An 18903-nucleotide genomic window follows, 5' to 3' on the forward strand; every position below is an offset into this window, starting at 1 on the left:
GTCTGTGTGGGATGGGCAGGGAGAGGTGCCTGGCAGCTGGGCAGCAGGGGGCCTCCTCCGGCGCTCCTCACTGTGCTGGATAGATGGAGATGGGGATAGTTGCTCTCCACTTGGCCTGAAAGCTGAGTGCTGTGTAGACAGAGGCCCTGTTGGGGAGGGCGGGGCTTCTGCCCCACGCTGGTGGGAGTCACTCGGCAGCCTCCACCACAGGCGGCAAAGCCCATGGCCTCCCTGAGCCCAGGCCTGTTGAGAATGAGCCGTGTTGGGGAGCGTCCTCGCACTGTCCTCACCCCACCCTCTCTGTCCCCAGCGAGATTTTCCCCTACCTCGTGGTGGTTATTGGGCTGGAGAACGTGTTGGTGCTCACCAAGTCCGTGGTCTCGACCCCCGTGGATCTCGAGGTGAAGCTGCGCATTGCCCAAGGTAATGGGGGCGTGGGGGTGGCCTGGGAGGGCCGGGAGCTGTGCTGCGCTTCCCCTGTTCAGGAGCCTCCTTGCTCTGGCCCCCTGTGTACTAGTTGGTGGCCACAGGTCCTGGCAGCTTGTTAGCACATGCCCTGGCGGACTGGTCGTCAGACTGGACTGTCCAGGTTCATGTGTCAGTAAGAAAGCAAACCAGACAGACCCAGCTGCGGGGCTCCGGTGTCTGGTGGCCCCTGTCCAGGCTGGCACCTGGTGACTTCTCTTCCTGCCTCAGTCCTCCACAGTCGGCCTGGAGCTGCCCACTGCAGAGCTGCTGTCTCCACAGCTGCCAGAAAAGCCCCCTGTGGCCTCAGTGGCAGGAGCTGCAGTTCTGAGGCACCAAGGAGAGCCCCGAGGTCTGGACTCATGCACCTCCCCTCCCACACCTGTGGGAACGGCTGGAGCAGACCTCGGAGCTTCTGTGGGAGCATGGGCCCCACCAGAAGTGCAGTTCCCAGGGCATGCATGGCAGTGGCCCTACCCACTGGGTGCTCAGAGCCCCACACTGCGACCGTGATGCTGGGGCCCCAGGGGCTAGCCAGGGGGAGGGGCTTGAGGAAGAAGGCGGCTGGCTGTTCCATCTCTCGAGCCATTCTGCCATGTGGCCGGTGGGCCTGCTCGTCTCAACACCCTGCCTCTCCCTCTGATGGTTCTAGCTCTCCCCGTACCTTTCAAGCCCCCCTTCCTGCAGCAGCTGTGCAGTGATGGCAGCACCTGGGAGCCCGGGAACCAGCAGTCCTGAGGATTGGGGCATTTTGGGGGAGCGGCTGCCTCAGAAGGCTGAGCGCCCTCCCCGTGTGTCTGCCCTCTGAGGACCACGAGGCTGTGTGCACATATGGTGGACAGAGGTCATGTGCTGGCCCCGTGGCCCTGTCTTCTGCAGGTCTCAGCAGCGAGAGCTGGTCCATCATGAAGAACGTGGCCACAGAGCTGGGCATCATCCTCATTGGCTATTTCACTCTCGTGCCCGCCATCCAGGTAAGGCCCCAAGGCCCCCTGCTTAGCTGAATGTGGGACCAGCTGCTGGGTTCCCCAGCTATGCAGCCATGCACAGGGGCCCCCCTCCCTATGAGATGGGACGGACGTCTGTGCTGCCAGGATGGTTGTTAGTGTGCAGGGCTCACAGGATGGAGCCCCCGGCCAGGCAGGCACGGCCTTTAACCCTGTTCTCGTACGCTCTCATTGGCCACATGGCAGGAGGGGGCTCGGCGGAGGCATTTCCAGTGAGACCTAGTTACCCATTTCTCAGGCAGAACCCCGGGGCCCCTAAACTGGTCCACCCCCTACCATAGGAGGGCCACCACCCATTGCCCAGAGAGGCTCCTGCTCTTGGCAGTGCCCTCGCTCAGCTGTGGGGCTGTGAGCAGAGGTAGAGGTGGACCTGCCCGGAGTCAGAAGCCCAGACAGCTGCCGAGCATTCTGGGAGGAGTTGCACGAAGGGTGTGACACATCATGTCTGCCCCCCTGCCCCCCCAAGGCTGGCCGGCCTGCTGAGGTGTGGGGAGAACAGAGAGCACAAGGCTCCAGGCTCTGCCCCCAGATGGCCTCTGCAGAGACACTGTGCAGACTTGGCACGTTAGAGCTGGCTGACATGATTTGGGACATGGCCACTGGGCCACCATGTGCTAGATCCCTCATCTTACCCGATTTGAGTGGATGCTGGCTGGGGAGGAAAACAACTTAAATCTGAGAAAATTCCATCTACCAACAGCTTGGGAAGCAGAGACGACCCTTTTCAGTTTTAGGACAGATTTAAGTCTCTTAGGACCCTCCCTTCATGGGTCCCGTGCAGTCGCTGGCCAGGAGCTTTTCTGAGATCCCTGTATGGGGTCAGGCCTGGACTCTGGGTAGGTATTGGTCCACGGCAGGGGAGCAGGGCCAGGGGCTCAGCTTTCCAGCTGGGGGAGAGCACCCACCCTTCAGCCTGTGAGAGGGGTCTCTGCTGCCCTCTGGTGGGCAGGCAGGGAGCGACGGGAACTGCCCCTCCTTGGCCACTCCCAGGTTCAGTAATAGGCTTCTCTTTATCTCTGCTGTGCCCTGCCTGCCACTGCCCTGCAGATGCTGAGGTGCCTGCAGGAGGGGACGGCTTCTCTAGGGTGCTGGGCCTTAAGGTCATAGTTCCCCTTGTCTGCTCTGGTTCCAGGAGTTCTGTCTCTTTGCTGTCGTGGGGCTGGTGTCTGACTTCTTCCTTCAGATGCTGTTTTTCACCACTGTCCTGTCCATTGACATTCGTCGGATGGAGGTAGGAGTGGGCTGAGCCCTGCCCCACCCTCCTCCTCAGCCCTGGCAGTGCTCAGGGATCTCTGGGTGAGAGGTACAGACCTCGGGCAGGGGCCGTGCCCGGCCCCGTGTGGGTAGCCACTGGACTGCAGCCTTGGGCCCTGACTGCTGCACCTCCAACAGCTGGCGGACCTGAACAAGCGGCTGCCCCCTGAAGCCTGCCTGCCCCCAGCTAAGCCAGTGGGGCGGCCGGTGCGCTTGGAGCGGCAGCTTGCTGTGCGGCCGTCCACACCCCACACCATCACACTGCAACCGTCCTCCTTCCGAAACCTGCGGCTCCCCAAGAGGCTGCGCGTCGTCTACTTCCTGGCCCGTACACGCCTGGCGCAGCGCCTCATCATGGTACCTCCAGCCCCTGCCCTGCCCTGCCCTTCGAGGGCCAGCTCTCAGCTCCCTCTCGAATTCTGCGCTTTCCCTTGGAGGTGGGGGGTGTTCCTCAGGCCCTCATGGCCCCATGGAGCCTGCCTTTGGGAAGCTGCCCACCGCACCCTCCTGCCCAGACCCCCGTGGCTTCTGAGGTGACAAGCCTGCCTCTGGGGGAAGCAGCCCTGGGTCATCAGGTAGAAGAGGAGTCATCTCCCCAGTGACCCAGGGCAGGAACCTGCTGGACATGGGGATTGGGGAGGGAGCCACCAGCATGGTTCCCCCCAGTCAGGGTTCATCTGCCGTTGTGCAGGCATCACAAAATGCTGCGCAACACAACTCGCGCTGGGCTGGCTGCTGGGAGTGGAGGGAGCGAGGCGGAGGCCCCAAAGGACTAGGACCCGTGGGTGTGTCTGGAACAGGTCAGGCAGCCGGCCCTCTGGCCGTGCCGGCCGTGGGAGTGCTCGCGCTTTCTGGTCCCGGCTGAGATGGGGAGCTGCTTCATCAAACCTGAGTTTGCTTCTCTGTCTCGGCCAAGAAACCTAAACCCTGACCATGGAAAATGAACTAGGTTCCTCCAGTGGCAGGTGGCCCCAGGTGATCGTGGGAGGACTTGGAGAGGCAGAGGGAGGACGGATTGGGGCCCGTGCCCTGTCCCGCACCCCCAGGCCTGAGGTCAGCCACGTTCTGGCAGGAGGGCCAAGGCTGCTGGGGGTTGGGGCTGCCCCTTCTTCCCAGAGGCCCTGCTGAGTACCGATACCCCATGCAGGCTGGCACCGTTGTCTGGATTGGCATCCTGGTGTACACAGACCCAGCAGGGCTGCGCACCTACCTCGCTGCCCAGGTGACAGAACAGAGCCCACTGGGCGAGGGCACTCTTACTCCCATGCCTGTGCCTAGTGGCGTGCTGCCCGCCAGCCACCCGGACCCTGCCTTCTCCATCTTCCCACCTGATGGCCCTAAGTTTCCCGAGAACCATACGTTGCCAGGAGAGACGCCCGAGTCTGGGGGTCCGGTAGAGGGTGTCCACGACAGCCCAGCCCCAGAGGTAACCTGGGGGCCTGAGGATGAGGAGCTTTGGAGGAAGTTGTCGTTCCGCCACTGGCCGACACTCTTCAGCTACTACAACATCACACTGGCCAAGAGGTGGGTTGGGCTGTGCCAGCTGCGTCCTCTCCGCCTGCTGGTGTCGCTCACTGTCCTCAGAGCGTTCCCACCCCCTCAAATGGGACACCCACTGTTTTGAATTGTGTTTCCCAGCTTGCACTGTAGTGACGGGTTTGGGTGCTGTGTCTATCACCGAGCAAGTTTGGGGTGCCAGAGCCGGGGCGGGGAGGGGCCTCCTGTGCTCCCACCACCCATTTGGGGAAGACTTCCGGAGGGGGTGGTCGTGGAGGCGAGCAGGCGGGTCCTGTGTAGAAAGGCTCCTGGGTGGGGCAGCAGCAGCAGGGACCCTTCCTAGGGCATCCTGGCTGAGGCTGCCCACCGCCTGCTCACAGGTACATCAGCCTGCTGCCTGTCATCCCGGTCACACTTCGCCTGAACCCCAGGGAGGCCCTGGAAGGGCGGCACCCTCAGGATGGCCGCAGTGCCTGGCCCCCACCGCAGCCCAGGCCTGGTGCACTCTGGGAGGCTGGCCCCAAGGGGCCAGGTGTGGCACAGGCCCACAGAGATGTCACCCTGTACAAGTAAGGCCCTCGAGGGAGGGGCGGCCAGCGGGAGGGGCCCGGGCGCGCCTGACCACATCCCTCTTGGCGCAGGGTGGCAGCGCTCGGCCTGGCTGCCGGCATCGTCCTTGTGCTGGTACTACTGTGCCTCTACCGTGTGCTCTGCCCGCGCAACTACGGACAGCCTGGCGGCGGGTCCAGCCGGCGGCGCCGCGGGGACCTGCCCTGCGACGACTACGGCTATGCGCCGCCTGAGACGGAGATCGTGCCCCTGGTGCTGCGCGGGCACCTCATGGTGAGTGCGGCGGGGGCGGTGGGGATGCCAGGGCCGGACTGTGCCGGTGCATGTGCCCATGGCCTGCTGTGCCCCCCACAGGACATCGAGTGTCTGGCCAGCGATGGCATGCTGCTGGTGAGCTGCTGCCTGGCAGGCCACATGTGCGTGTGGGACGCACAGACCGGGGACTGCCTCACACGCATCCCACGCCCGGGGTAGGTGCTCGTCCCTGCCTGTGCCCCACCGCCCTTCACCCTGCTGTCCTCGCCACCCTCACCCTGCCCTCCCGGTCCTTGTAGGCAGCGCCGGGACAGTGGCGGTGGCAGCATGTTTGAGGCTCAGGAGAGCTGGGAACGGCTGTCAGATGGCGGGAAGTGCAGCCCAGAGGAGCCTGGGGACAGCTCTCCGCTGCGGCACCGTCCCCAGGGACCTCCGCCACCGTCCCTCTTCGGAGACCAGCCGGACCTCACCTGCTTGATCGACACCAATTTCTCGGGACGGCCACGGCCCTCAGAGCCCACTCAGCCCGAGCCCCGGCACCGGGTGGGCTGTGGCCGCACTCGGGACAACCAGGGCTATGACTTCAGCCGCCTGGTGCAGCGAGTGTACCAGCAGGAGGGGCTGACTCCCGTCCACACGCCGGCCCTGCGCCCACCTTCCCCTGGGCCCACGCTGCCTCAGGCCTCCGAGGACGAGGGTGGCTCTCCCGAGAAGGGCTCCCTGGCCCTCTCCTGGGCCCCCAGTGTGGATGGCTCCATCTGGAGCCTGGAGCTGCAGGGCAACCTCATCGTGGTGGGCCGCAGCAGCGGCCGGCTGCAGGTGGGCAGGGGCCAGGAGGCGGCCGGGCCGTGGCTTCTCCAGCCGGCCAGTGCTCACGGCCTCTGCGCTTGCAGGTGTGGGACGCCATCGAGGGCACGCTACGCTGCAGCAGTGAGGAGGTCTCGTCGGGCATCACGGCCCTCGTCTTCCTGGACAAAAGGTGAGTGCCAGGCTGCCTTCCTCAGCCCGACACCCAACCTTCCTGGCCAGGCCACACGGAGGTTTGAGTCCTGGCTCCCTTTCACTGATGTGTGACTCGACTTCCCTTCTTGGCGCCCAGCCCCCCACCTCTGAGCAGCAGATGGTCTGCCTCGCTGGGCGGGGTGGTTAAAGGTGTGCAGTACTTAGAACCAGGCCTAGCACGCTCTTCTCTCCAGGATTGTGGCTGCCCGGCTCAACGGTTCCCTGGATTTCTTCTCCTTGGAGACCCACACTGCCCTCAGCCCCGTGCAGTTCCGAGGTCAGAGGAGCTGGGCAGGTGCCTGCAGTCGGGGGCGAGGGGGATGGAGCGCAGGGGTTGACTTCTCAGGGATCGCTTGGCCTGTTGTCCCCAGGGCAAGGCAGTTCTCCCACCTCCCCCATGTACAGCAGCAGTGACACAGTAGCCTGTCGCCTGACCCACACAGTGCCCTGTGCACATCAGAAACCCATCACAGCCCTGAAGGCTGCTGCCGGGCGCCTTGTGACTGGGAGCCAAGACCACACACTGAGAGTGAGTGCTGGCCCCGTCCCTTGGGCGCTGGGGTGACCCAGCAGAGGGGATGGGGAGCGTTTGGGGTCAGTCAGGGCGCGGCTGGCGGTGTCCTAATGAACTGTGGAAGGGATTTTTTGATCCAAGTGTCATTTGGAAAAGCGTGAGACCAGAACCTGATGCCTATTCCCGCCCCAGGTGTTCCGTCTGGAGGACTCGTGCTGCCTCTTCACCCTGCAGGGCCACTCAGGGGCCATCACGACTGTGTACATTGACCAGGTGAGGGCTCATTGACCAGGTGAGGGCTCCGCGGTGGGCTGTGGGCGGGGCACAAAGCCAGGCCGTGACCGTGTTTGACTCCCGGGACCTGGCCCCCAAGGGCCTCTGGGAAGCAGAGTGAGGACCCCAGCCCTGCAGGACAAGGGTTTCCACCGGTGACCCGGCTCCCCTGGGCCTGTTCCCCTAGACCATGGTGCTGGCCAGTGGAGGACAAGATGGGGCCATCTGCCTGTGGGACGTGCTGACTGGCAGCCGGGTCAGCCACATGTTCGCTCACCGTGGGGATGTCACCTCCCTCACCTGTACCACATCCTGTGTCATCAGCAGTGGCTTGGATGACCTTATCAGCATCTGGGACCGCAGCACAAGCATCAAGCTCTACTCCATTCAGCAGGTAGGCAGGTGGGGGGCCATCGGGTTTTCGGAGTTTCAGGCAGGGACTCGAGACACTGAGCTTGTCATGTCCTTGCCTCTAGGACCTGGGCTGTGGTGCAAGCTTGGGTGTCATCTCAGACAACCTGCTAGTGACTGGTGGCCAGGGCTGTGTGTCCTTTTGGGACCTCAGCTACGGGGACCTGCTGCAGACAGTCCACCTGGGGAAGAACAGTGAGGCCCAGCCTGCCCGTCAGATCTTGGTGCTGGACAACGCCGCCATCGTCTGTAACTTCGGCAGCGAGCTCAGCCTGGTGTACGTGCCCTCTGTGCTGGAGAAGCTGGACTGAGGGGCGCTGTGGAGCCCGTGCACTGGGCCTGGACTGGGGGAGCAGCTAAGGCTTCTGGAAGCCGCCTCAGGACTGTAATAATAAACTTTTTAAAAAATCCCATCTACCATGGAGCTCGTGAGCCACTTGTCTTCCCCTAGAGAGCTCCTGTGTCACTCGCGTACCCGTGTCACTCGCGTACCCCTCCCCGTGACTAAACCTCCAGCACTTTGTTAGACCCTTCCCAGCTCAGAGCTGCTCCAGGCAAGAGCCACACAAGACACATGAGGACAGGAGCAGGGTGGGGGAGGCCCGCCTAACCATTTCAGAGGCGTGGAAGCCAAAGGTGACCCGAGTCCTACCGCCCAGCCACGTCCAAGCTTACTGAAGGCACCAGGCCCAGGCTCCTTCCCTGAGGCAGCAATGGGCACAAACACTGGCCACAGAACAGGTTGGTTTATTCAACAGCAAAGAGCTGAAAAATGTCAGGTCCCACAAAGGAGCAGAACGTGACCCGAGGCCCGCGCTACATCTCCACCCCACAGGGGTGTGGGCCAGACCGGGTAGGGCTGAAGGCAGCAGGAATGGGAGGAAGAGACTAGGCCCACCTCGAGGCCCTGCTGGGCACGGCAGGAGGTGATGTAGTGTAAGGACCAGGTGGGCAGAGCCTTGTCAGGTCTTGTTGAGTGTCCACAGTGGATCCAGAAGGCTGAGGGGGTCGTCGGTGGGCTGGGCAGCCCGCAGCCCCTGCCCATTGTGGGTCTGCAGGAAGTTCTGCTTGCTCATCCGCTGCTTTCCTCGCAAGGAGCTGTCCAGCGAGAAGGCCTCAGGGGTGAGGGAGGCCAGCAGCTCCAGGGAGGAGGAGGGGGGCCCCAGGCTGGGGACCTCAGGGTCTGGCTGCTGCTCCTCAGGCTGGGGAGCCTCTGGCATGGGTGAAGAGAGTGGGGGTGGGGAGGAGGGTGGGAGCTGGGTGGACTCAGGGAGGCTGGCGGGCGGCAGGCCTGGGGGCTCCTCAGGGCCTGGCAGGCCGGCAGCTGGTGATTCCAAGCCCCCAGGAGGCCGGATGCTGAGCTTGGCAATAGTGGCCTGGATGGAGCTGATGGGCACATCCCCCCCGAGGACCAGGTCCTGGGAGTCCTGAGGGAGGGGGTTCTGAACAGGCACAAGTGCGTGAAGACCGGGCTCCACGAGGCTGTGGCTGTCCCCGCAGCCCCGGGTTTCCCTCCTCACCTTCTGGTTGAGGCTTGTGCCAGCCACCGGCTTACACGGCAGGGGCACGCCGTGGCGCTGCAGGACCTGCTCCACGTGTGTCACCACTGCCTCATGGCAGAACCTGAGGTGCAGCTGCAGGGCACATGTGCCTGTCAGAGGGGCTGCCATCCCTCGGGGGGCACCCATCCCTGTGCCAGCGCCCTCACCTTCTCCTGCAGCATGTGTTTCCTCTGCTGCCGCATGTGCCGCACCAGCCGCGGCAGGTCCGGGAGCCTGTTCCCGGCCTCCACCTCCTGCACAGCTGCGTACAGCAGCGCGAAGGCTCCCGTGCGGCCCACCCCGGAGCTGCGACAGAAAAGGGCATAAGGCCAAGGCCTGCAGAGGAGGCAGCCTGTGTGGCCACCCCTCCCCCACCCTACCTGCAGTGCACAATGATGGGCGTGTGCAAGGGCCGCTGGTGCAGGTAGTGCGAGTGGACCTCCTGGATGAAGCGCAGCAGGTTGCCGGGGCTGTCGGGCAGGCCTCTGCAGGGGCGGGGCAGTCACACCTGAGCTGGGCCCTCACCCCCCCCCCCCCCCCCCCCCCCGTACCCTCAACCACCCAGGGCAGCTGTTGGGCAGGCCTCTGCGGGGGTGGGCAGAGTCACACCTGAGCTGGGCCCTCACGCCCCCCCTCAGCCTCTTCACCCCCGTACCCCCAACCACCCAAGGCAGCAAACTCACAGCTCGGGCCACGTGGGGAAGTGGAGGTGCACTAGAGAGCGCTTGAGGCTCTGGTCCCGGAACTGCAGGCTCAGCACCCGCTCCACGTGGGTCTCTGTGGTGCGGACACTGCTCAGTGCCAGGCTCAGGGCACCGTGCACCATGGGCTGCCCTCGCTCGGTGGGGAAGTAGCGGGCCACCTTTTGCTGAGGGACAAACAGGGCGGTTAGGGCTGCTTTCCCAGGATCCCTGCTGGGTACCCACCCAACTGCTCCCTCTCACCTTCTCCATCTCAGCCTCAGACACCAGCATGACAATGACTGACACCTTCTGCTCGTGCACCATGAGCCAGAAGTCAGCAGCCGTCCCGGGCAGAGGCGCCTGGGTGGCCACCAAGGGTGGGCAGTAGGGCGAGAGGCCCTCCACGCGGCTGGCATTGATATAATCGTCCTTGCCTGAGCGCAGCACCACGCGGTTGCTGTCGTAGGGCATGACGTCCTGGTGCCGGTTCTTCAGCGAGTAGCAGCGGGCAATGGCGATGGAGCGGCCGCGGGCGTCGTGCTCCTGGGCTTCTTGCAGCTCCCGCCAAACAGCGTCCAGAGTGCCCGCATCGCCCAGCTGGCCCCGAAAGGCCTCCAGCTCCTGCTGCAACTGCTGCAACCTCTCCGGGTGCTCGTAGGGGTCCCGCTCAATCAGCCGCAGGGCCTGTGGCCGCCGGCCCTCAGCCGCGTCCACCTTAGTTGGCTGCAGCAGCGGCTGCCCGCCGCCAGGGGGCTGAGTGCCGCCATGCTGGCTCTCGGGGCTGGAGGACAGCAGGTCTGCAGCCGCAGGGCCCCGACGCAGGCATGGCGGTGGCTGTGCTGCAGGGGGCCGGGAGGGCACCGGGCCAGGCCCTGGTGATGGGGCAGGTGAAGGCACCAAGTGGGGACTGGGGGTGGCCTGGCCACCAGGTGAGGGGCCTCGAATGGAGAGAGGAGCGACCTGGGGTCCCAGGGGCCTGGGGGTGGGGGCAGGACCATACGCCAGGGTGGGATGTGGAGGTTGAGGGGGGCTGGCGAAAGACAGAGCCCCCGAGTGGGGTGGTAGGGAGTCCTGAGAGGGGCCTGGGTAGAGCTGGGTGTGTAGGGGGGGTGGTGGCTGCCCTAGAACAGCAGGCTGAGGGGCAAAGGAGTAGCGAGGTGGAGGAGGTTGTGGAGGTTGTGGAGGTACGAGTCCTGGGGCCTGGGGTGGGAAGAGGTGTGGATGCTGGAGTGGAAGGGGCTGCTGGGGGGGCTGGGGCCCAAACGCCGCCTGTGTGGGATGAAGCTGGGGCTGGGGCCCAATCCTTGGGGCTGGGTAACCTGTGGGGATCCCCGGAGAAAAGTGGTGCTGGGCTGGGGGTGCTGGGAGGGGTTGCTTGGGCCCTAGAGGATAGGTGTAGGGCAAAGGCAGTGCTTGTGGTGGGGGCACCAGGAAGCAGGGCTGGGGTGGAGCAGGCGTGGGGTTCGGCCGTGGTGCTGTGTGGCTCGAGATGGGGGCATGGACACTATCTACTGTGGTAGTGGCTGGCCGAACCCCCATTGCCAACTCGGGGCCCGAGAACTGGGGTGGTGGGGCCGAGGGCAGACCTGCAACTGGTGGGGGTGGCCCTACCCCGCCATAGGGACTGCTCACCACGCCATGCTGGGGGGAAGACCGGGGCACAAGGCCCAGCTCCGGTGTGTAGGTAGAGGCTGGGTAAATGGCAGGTCCAGGGGCCATGGCCATCGCAGGGTGCCCTGGGGGCTGGGGAACCCTGGGCTGCATCATCTGGGTGGGGCCTGAGTAGGTACGGGGTAAGTGGCCTGAAAGATAGTGGGGTCCTGGGCCGGTGGAGTGGGGAAAGGCGCCAGCAGGAAAGGGGAGGGTGGCAGCCGCTCCCAGGAAGGCGTCAGGGGGCAGGCTGCGCAGCTCCTCGGGCGGGTCTCCGGGCTCCGCCTCACACTCCTCCCTGCGGGCCAGCAGCGGCTTGGGGGCTGTGGGCCGTGGCGGGGGCTTCTTCTTCAGCTCCCTGTGGGACCAGCGAGGGAGGAGTAGAGCCAGGCCCCTCAGCCCGGCCTGGGTCGGGGCTGTGGCCGCCCCGAGGCCCCGGAGCCACACCCACCTGTCCAGAAGCTGCTGGCGGGCAGCCTCGCGAGTCTGGCAGATGGACTGCGTCCGTTCCAGGAGCGCGGCCACCTTGCTCTCCAGGTCCGCGTAGAAGTCCTTGCCCTCTTGGGACTTCTTCATCAGGTCCTCATAAGCTTCAAATGAGGCCACCAGGGTCTGCAGCGTGGAGTTCCACCTGGCGGGCAGAAGGGGCGGCAGGAGGTGAGTGGCTGGAGCCGGGCCTGGGGGCTTGCTCGCGGGGCACGAGCCGAGGACACGCACTCACTTCTGGTCCAGGTCGCTGAGCGCCCGCCGCACAGCCGCATACTGCACGTTGGCCTCTGTCAGGGCCCGGAGGACGTTGTCCTGGGCCGCCAGGTTCTGCTCTAGGTACACCCTCAGCTGGTCGTATTTCTTTAATTGCTCCTCGAACAGCTTCTGAGGAGCGTTGGAGCGGAGGACAGACACTCAGGGCCGCGCCTCGTCAGGCCGCAGCCGTCGGCCCCTCCCCGCAGCCCAGCCCACCTTCATCTCCGAGTGGTCCGCCGTGACCAGCGACGCAGTGATGTCATCCTTCTGGATGAGCTCCCGCAGCTGCTGCTCCAGAGACACGCGCTGGTCCCGCATCTCCTGCACCTTGGCCAGGATGCGCTTCAGGTTCTGCAGCACAGCCTTGTCCTCTGGGGGCAGCGGCGGGCAGTGAGGCCACAGCCCCCCCAGCTCTGCGCCTCAGCGAGGACACGGGCCGGGCGTGCTCACCTGGGCTGAGGGCGGGCGTGGGCAGGGCGGCCCGCACCTGGTCCAGCGGCCCGCTGAGCAGGCGCAGGTTGCTGACGTGCAGGTTCATGGCGCGGTGCAGCTCGCTGTTGGTGAAGGAGGCCTTTTCGTGGACCTCCATGTACTTGGCCCATTCTCGCCGCACCTCCGCCAGCTCAGCCTTGGACACCGCCGTGCTCGCCCCCACCTGGCCCACGGCCTCCTGAAACTTCTGCTCTAGCAGCTCATCCTCGCCCAGCAGGTCCTTGATGTCCTTCAGGGACGCCTCCACATCCGTGAACACCCCGGACAGCACTGAGTACGTATGGGGGAGGGAGAACCCTTCTGAGGCAGGCAGGCCAGGCACCCACTCTGGCCCGTCCCCAGGAGGCACCGCTGCCCCCTCGGTCCAGGGCTGTGTGCAGCCAACACTTGCCGAGCAATGCAGACGGTGCAGCGACCCATAGGGGCGTGGGGATGGGTGCTAGTGCCAGGTGCTTGGAGAGGTGCAGCCTCCAGCCTTGGTTAACAGGGCACGTGAACTGTTGGTTCCCGCCGCCCCCTGCCTGCTCCCCCACTCACTCACCCTGCATGGACTGGACGAGGTTCCTGACAGTGTCAGGTCGGACGCTAAGCGCCGCACACTTCTCCATGAGCTGGGGCGGGATGTGGCTATATGCGTCCAGGTTGTCCACTGTCTCAGGATCCAGCTGCATTGAATCCATGAACTGGCTGTGGGGGCAACAGGACTAGGTGGGTGCTAACCAAGTCCTCACGTGTAAAAGGAACCTACTAGGGCGAGCCCCCCACAACTGAAGCTAGGTCTGAGGTCCTAACAGAGAGCAGCATCCTGACCTCCACAACGAGGCCCGGCCCTCAGAACATGCCCAGGGCACTGCTGAGAATACTGGGGCACAAGAGACACCCTCCTCCCAAGACATGAGACTCTTACCTTACAAACCTAGCACACAAGACCTTGGGTGGAGGGCAGAGCTAGGAAAGCTGGTGCGAGCAGACATTTCTCTCCTCTCACTACTGCAGATGCACTGGGGACCCCACAAAGGTCTGCTGTGGAACCCCACCCCCACCCAGCCCACACTCACTCCAGGACCTCGTTCTTGTCCTCAATCTTGGCCATCACCTCCCGAAGCAGCTTGGCCTTCTCCTCACTGCAGAAGAGACAGAGCAGGTGCTGGAAGCCCATGTCTCTCGAGACCCCCAACCCCACCTGTGCCAAGGACCAAGCCAATCCTCCCACCCACCTGTACAGCGACGAGGCTTCGTGGGCAGCCATAGGTACCAGTTTGGCAAAGATGTCAGGGCCTGTGACAGCTGGGTCTGTGGGGTTCACTGGCAAGGGCTTCACCAAGGGGGCGCCTGGGATGGGAGGACCGTTGTGGAGACCAGGACCATGCAGACCTGTTCTATCCCCGCTCTGCACCCCATGCCCCAAGCCTCAGCCTCCCTTCAGCTTCCGACCTTTTACAGGCTGAAGGGTGTCCAGTGCCGGGACAGCCTCATGGTAGATGAAGTCATTGTCCTTCTTGGCAGAATTGTACCTGGGGGTCCAGAGAAGGGGAAGTAAAAGGGGCATCTTGGGTGATCAGCGCGGATTCAGGACCAGGCCTCCCATGTGGCACTGGTGGCTTCCTCCCAAGGATGCAGGCAGAGGGGGGCCAACTCTGCCTGACAAGAAGGAACCAGGCCCCCACCCCAGCCCCACAGACTCACTTTCCCCCAATGACGTCCATAGCGAAGCGAAGTGCGTCCTGCACGGTGTCAGGCTGGCCCTGTGGGGCAGGGACGCGGGGCATTCAGCACCAACCAAGGCCAGTGCAGGACGCCCCTCGGCCCCACCAGGCCTGTTCCCTGCACCCTCAGGGCTCTGAGGGGCAGCCAGGCCCTCCCTCAGCTTTACCTTGGCCAACTTGATGGCTTCATTGAGCTTGTCCAGGGCACTCTGGAAGTATGCGACCTGTGGGGAACAGAGGGCAGAGCCCAGTCCCTCTTTTCCTCCTCCTGCCACCCCACTGAAGGTGGGCCATCAGGTGACCCACTAGAAGGCAAGAAGCCGAGGAGGCAGGCGGGTGCCAGCCAAGCCAACAGGTTAGCGTCACACGGCACCCCACCCCAGCGTACACCTCCAACCATCCAGCCACTGCGGGGAGCCCGCTCTGCGTCCTCGTCCCCAGGGATGAGGGCTGCAGAAGGGACACACCAGGCCTGCAGCAGGGCTCACCCAGGGATGTGGAGGTGAGAAGCAGAGAGATGACCACCTCCCCTATTCTGTCAGGGAAAGGACCCGCTGGCAGGACCCAGTCCTGACGCCCCTCACAACTCACTCACCTGCTCCCCGAATTTCTGCTGCTCCTCAGCCTGCTTCCCCATGTGTAGCTGGGAAGGAAGAAGAGATGTCACTACTTATTCCCTGAGCTGTGGCGACTCCGCCCAGCCCAGAGCCAGTGGCCACGATGCCCTCACATGAGCCACAGCTGCGAAGTAGCAGGTCTTCATCTGCACCAGCTTCTTCCAGTCCTTCTGGATCCGGCCCAGCAGCGAGGCGGTGTCGGGGTTCTCCAAGGCCCGACAGGCCTCCTTGTAGTAATCCACCACCTGGGAGCCGGACGGGGCGTCAGCAGCAAACCAAACGTTTGCCCTCGGTCCTTTGAGGGCCCCCCTCGCCCACCCCCGTCCCTACCTGTGCACTGATGCGGGCCACCAGAAAGCTCTTCCTGTTGTCCAACATCGACTTCTCCAGAAGGCACTCCTGCGCCTGGCCCTGGAGCAGCAAGCACAGCTCATGTCCGTGTCCACCCACAGACCTTGCCCCTCCAATGGGCTGACCACAGGGACCCCTCCTCACTGTCCTCGCTCCTCAGCCTCCCCTACTCCAAGAAGCACAGCCCTGCCCCACCTCGGGCTCTAAGATCAAAGCCAAGGCCCCGGATGTCCTGCCCTGACCGCCATGTGCACAGGGCCTGGTCCAGGCTCCAGCCTTAACTGTCCCCTCTCCTGGATTCAACTCGGCTCCATCAAGGGCAGCGCCTCACCAACATGAGGTTGACATTGAGCGTGAGGATCTGCCGACTCATGTCCACGCTGTAGGCGTGAGGGAAGTGCTCGCGCAGGTAGGCAAAGGCACCCGCTGCACACTGGAAGTGGGTACAGGAGACCTTCATGCCCTGCCAGGGAAGACATGGAGGATGGCCAGAGGCAGAGCCAGAGGCCGCCTGTGTCCACTCCCCCGGGCAGGACCCAGCCCCACCCTGAAGGCTGGACAGTCAGCAGCCTCCCTGGTCATGTGCCCCATCCTCACCTCCTCAGACACCCGCTTGTCCATGGCGCCCAGCATGGAGTGCAGCGCCCCTGGGGAGACAGAGGACGGGTGTCAGGGCTCGTCTGGGCTGCTCCCACAACTGTGTCAGCAGTGAGGCAGAGAGGGCAGTGCTGTCACCCACGATTAGGAAAACGGAGGTGTGAGTGCAAGGAGGGGCTCCCATCCACAGCCCCCAGCCTAGAAGTCCAGTCTTGAAGTTTTAGGGATGCCCCAAGCTTCTCCCCTGAGCCAGGCTGAGGCTGAGTCAAGGTTGGCAGGGTCGGTTGAGGCCAGCCATGTGCTCCTTCTGTCTGCAGCAGCCCGAAGTCAAAAGGTGGGTCAGCTGTGCAGTTAATGAGGCCATCGGCCCTCTCTCCCAGCCGAAGCCCCCAGCACAACCCCGTGGCGCAGCCAGCCCAGTACAGCCTCTCCCCAGCAGGGTGGCTCCACGGCCCAGAAAAGAGGTGCTGGCAGAGCAGTGAGGAAGGCAGTGGAGGGGTCCGGATGCAGGCACCGCCATCCATCAGCCCCCTGGCTTCGTGGCCTGCTGCTGAGCTGAGCTCCTGGGCTGGCAGGGCTGAGGGGACAGAGCCATGGGGAAGGGGTCAGGAACTCACTCACCAAGGTTGTAGAGAATGCAGGCCTGCTCGTACTTGATGTCCTCGTGGGCCACAGACTTGCCTGAGAAGATCTCGGTCCTGCAGACATGCCATCAGTCATCTGGAGGGAAGGAGCTGGCCAGGGCCCTGAGGCCAGGTGAGGGGACCAACCACCCCAGTACAGGGTTGGAGGGGGGGAGGGAGGCCTGGGGAGACCACACCAAGCTGCTCCCCATCCTGTGCAGCAAGGAGAAGAAAGGGGAGGGGAGGGAAGGGCATCCCCAGCACCCAGACACCCTCCAGGCTCCCCGTGGCCCTGCCCGCCAGCTCTCACCAGGTGACAGGAACAGCGGCCTCCTGGCCGGAGCCCATGGGGACCCGACTCTGCAGGTAATGGAGCTGGCCTAGGTACTTGCGGAGGACGCTGCAGCCCTCAAAGTCCCGTGGGACACGGACAGCATTCTGGGGGGCAGATAGGAGAAGCAGGCCTGCTATCACTGGGGGTACAGGACGGGCAGGTCTGTCCGCCAACAAAATATGCATCAGAGCTGGACACTTAACGTTCCAAGGGACCCCAAGAAGGCCCGCTACTGTATCTGTGGTCATTCAACAAATGGTCCTCCGGCTACGGCTGCTGGACAAAACCAGCACCGCCTTTCTGGAAGGCACTTTACAACATGCATTAAAAATTTCAATGTACTTAAGTTTTGACCCACAGGTCTGTATCTAAAAATATACATACAGTAAGAAATATCCAGAAGAGCAAATGCTTGGGTGAGCATGAAAGGATATTTCTCACAGCAATGTTAACAGTCAAATACTGCACTGGACACCACCAGAATGTCCATGCAAGAGGATTGTTTAAATAAATTATGGTAAGGCTACCCACACAGAATGCTGTGCAGTGACGAAAACTGAAGACAGGATCTGTTTGCTGGTATGTTACGATGTCCGTGACATTTTTATTTTTGGGCAAAAAAAAAGTATACACAGATGAATGGGTATGATTTCATTTATGTAAAATCAAATAGACACTGATATCCAACTAGGTATACAGACAAAGATATAAAAAATCTCGGTTATGGGCCGGCCCGGTGGCTCAAGTGGTTGGAGCTCCGTGCTCCTAACTCCGAAGGCTGCCGGTTCGATTCCCACATGGGCCAGTAGGCTCTCAACCACAAGGTTGCCAGTTCGAATCCCGCAAGGGATGATGGGCTGCGCCCCCTGCAACTAACAACGGCAACTGGACCTGGAGCTGAGCTGCGCCCTCCACAACTAAGACTGAAAGGACAACAACTTGAAGCTGAATGGCACCCTCCACAACTAAGATTGAAAGGACAACAACTTGACTTGGAAAAAAGGCCTGGAAGTACACACTGTTCCCCAATAAAGTCCTGTTCCCCTTCCCCAATAAAATCTTTTAAAAAAGAAAAATCTAGGTTATATACCAAAATGTTATAATTATCCCTGGCCAATACGGTTTAAGTAATTTATCCTATTCTACACACACACAGAGACGCATATTTAATTATTTATATTGTTTATATATTTATGTTGAGCATTTTCAATTTTTATTATAAGCCATAAAACTATTCCCATTTGGGGAAGAAAACAAAACCAAGCAAATGCCCCTCTGCTCAAACCAACAGAAGAGCAGACAATACACCCTCCAGGAGCAGGCACACGCTGAGGGGACGGGCCAGAAGCGCTGTGATTCCCTCACCCTCACCCTCACCCCACCTGCGGGGAGGACCAAAGCCCCACCCGGATCCCAGCACATGGCCGGCTGCCCCGGGCTAGAACCCCTCCAGGACGCTACGCCCCAGCGCCGGCTTCGGCCTGCAGTCCGGGATGCTCTCAGACTGGCCACCCGTGCCCTGCAGGACAGCCGAGCAGGACGGACGGAAGGTCCAGCTCCAGTCTGCTTCCCAGCAGTGCCTTGGGAGACGTCTCCCCTCTGGGCCTCGGGCTCCTCTCTGAACAAGAACGATAAGCTCCCTGTGGTAAGACTCTAGAAAGCCCCGTACCAGGATAAGGTGTGTCACAGCCATACGGCTGAGGTGCCACCTAAAGGGGCCTGTCCCACAGGCTAGGGCTTCTAGTCATTCTTACCACCCCCGCCCCATAACAGACCTCTGCCATAAACAAATACCACTTGTCCTTAACGTTTTCCTTTAAGCCAACTCATTTTCCTTTAAGCCAACTCGAGCCACGTCCTAGGTGCTAACATCTCTGAAATAAAAAGTTTGATGTGCCAGCTACATATTTTCAAATACTCACTAAAACATATGCAAAAGAAAAAGAATATGCAGAAGAATTAAAATAAACAATATTTGTCTTTGTACCTCCTAAAACCATCTTCCGGAACAATGGAAGCAACCTTCCCTCCAGGTGATACAGATTCGCCTTCACCCTTTAATCCAACTAAGAATGCAGCCCCTCTTGTCCTACCCTGGCCGGTCACACCGAGGGGCTGCAGGGGGCAGGAGCAGAACAGAACAGAAAAGGGGTCTTCAAGAAAGCTGACACCAGCCATACCCACTCCCTCACCCTCCAACCGCCTCCAGCACACCTGTCAATTTTATTCCCTGTGATCACAGAGCCAACAATTTTTTTCAGAGCTACAACTGGAAAGACTTTTTAGAAATAACTACTCCAGCCCCAGTTGTACAGAT

General features: G+C 62.3%; 2 protein-coding genes across 4 annotated transcripts in view; one reads left to right on the forward strand and one right to left on the reverse strand.

Moving 5' to 3' along the window:
* The window catches only part of SCAP (SREBF chaperone), a 49914-nt gene extending 42253 nt beyond the window's left edge, over window positions 1-7661 (forward strand). For all 3 annotated transcript variants that reach the window (XM_033132547.1, XM_033132548.1, XM_033132550.1), the window contains 15 exons: window positions 311-423; window positions 1345-1439; window positions 2605-2703; window positions 2865-3083; window positions 3874-4250; window positions 4604-4792; window positions 4865-5066; window positions 5148-5263; window positions 5348-5867; window positions 5942-6027; window positions 6245-6327; window positions 6422-6579; window positions 6757-6837; window positions 7025-7231; window positions 7314-7661. In XM_033132547.1, the coding sequence (XP_032988438.1) occupies window positions 311-423; window positions 1345-1439; window positions 2605-2703; window positions 2865-3083; window positions 3874-4250; window positions 4604-4792; window positions 4865-5066; window positions 5148-5263; window positions 5348-5867; window positions 5942-6027; window positions 6245-6327; window positions 6422-6579; window positions 6757-6837; window positions 7025-7231; window positions 7314-7559 (2791 nt within the window). In that variant the 3' untranslated portion in view covers window positions 7560-7661. The remainder of the gene's footprint in view (window positions 1-310; window positions 424-1344; window positions 1440-2604; window positions 2704-2864; window positions 3084-3873; window positions 4251-4603; window positions 4793-4864; window positions 5067-5147; window positions 5264-5347; window positions 5868-5941; window positions 6028-6244; window positions 6328-6421; window positions 6580-6756; window positions 6838-7024; window positions 7232-7313) is intronic.
* Window positions 7662-7979: 318 nt separating this feature from the next.
* Window positions 7980-18903, reverse strand: part of PTPN23 (protein tyrosine phosphatase non-receptor type 23) — a 29611-nt gene continuing 18687 nt past the window's right edge. Inside the window, exons 3-25 of the mRNA XM_033132694.1 lie at window positions 16563-16690; window positions 16251-16327; window positions 15630-15679; window positions 15364-15495; window positions 15012-15092; window positions 14795-14926; window positions 14660-14707; window positions 14232-14288; window positions 14045-14103; window positions 13793-13872; window positions 13576-13690; window positions 13417-13482; window positions 12900-13045; window positions 12317-12628; window positions 12083-12237; window positions 11844-11995; window positions 11574-11753; window positions 9734-11480; window positions 9473-9657; window positions 9170-9274; window positions 8957-9095; window positions 8769-8882; window positions 7980-8690 (exon numbers count right to left, since the gene is read on the reverse strand). Of these exons, the coding sequence (XP_032988585.1) occupies window positions 8211-8690; window positions 8769-8882; window positions 8957-9095; window positions 9170-9274; window positions 9473-9657; window positions 9734-11480; window positions 11574-11753; window positions 11844-11995; window positions 12083-12237; window positions 12317-12628; window positions 12900-13045; window positions 13417-13482; window positions 13576-13690; window positions 13793-13872; window positions 14045-14103; window positions 14232-14288; window positions 14660-14707; window positions 14795-14926; window positions 15012-15092; window positions 15364-15495; window positions 15630-15679; window positions 16251-16327; window positions 16563-16690 (4740 nt within the window). The 3' untranslated portion in view covers window positions 7980-8210. The remainder of the gene's footprint in view (window positions 8691-8768; window positions 8883-8956; window positions 9096-9169; window positions 9275-9472; window positions 9658-9733; window positions 11481-11573; window positions 11754-11843; window positions 11996-12082; window positions 12238-12316; window positions 12629-12899; window positions 13046-13416; window positions 13483-13575; window positions 13691-13792; window positions 13873-14044; window positions 14104-14231; window positions 14289-14659; window positions 14708-14794; window positions 14927-15011; window positions 15093-15363; window positions 15496-15629; window positions 15680-16250; window positions 16328-16562; window positions 16691-18903) is intronic.

This window comes from Rhinolophus ferrumequinum, chromosome 17 (assembly GCF_004115265.2).
Source record: "Rhinolophus ferrumequinum isolate MPI-CBG mRhiFer1 chromosome 17, mRhiFer1_v1.p, whole genome shotgun sequence".
NCBI classification, from domain to species: domain Eukaryota; kingdom Metazoa; phylum Chordata; class Mammalia; order Chiroptera; family Rhinolophidae; genus Rhinolophus; species Rhinolophus ferrumequinum.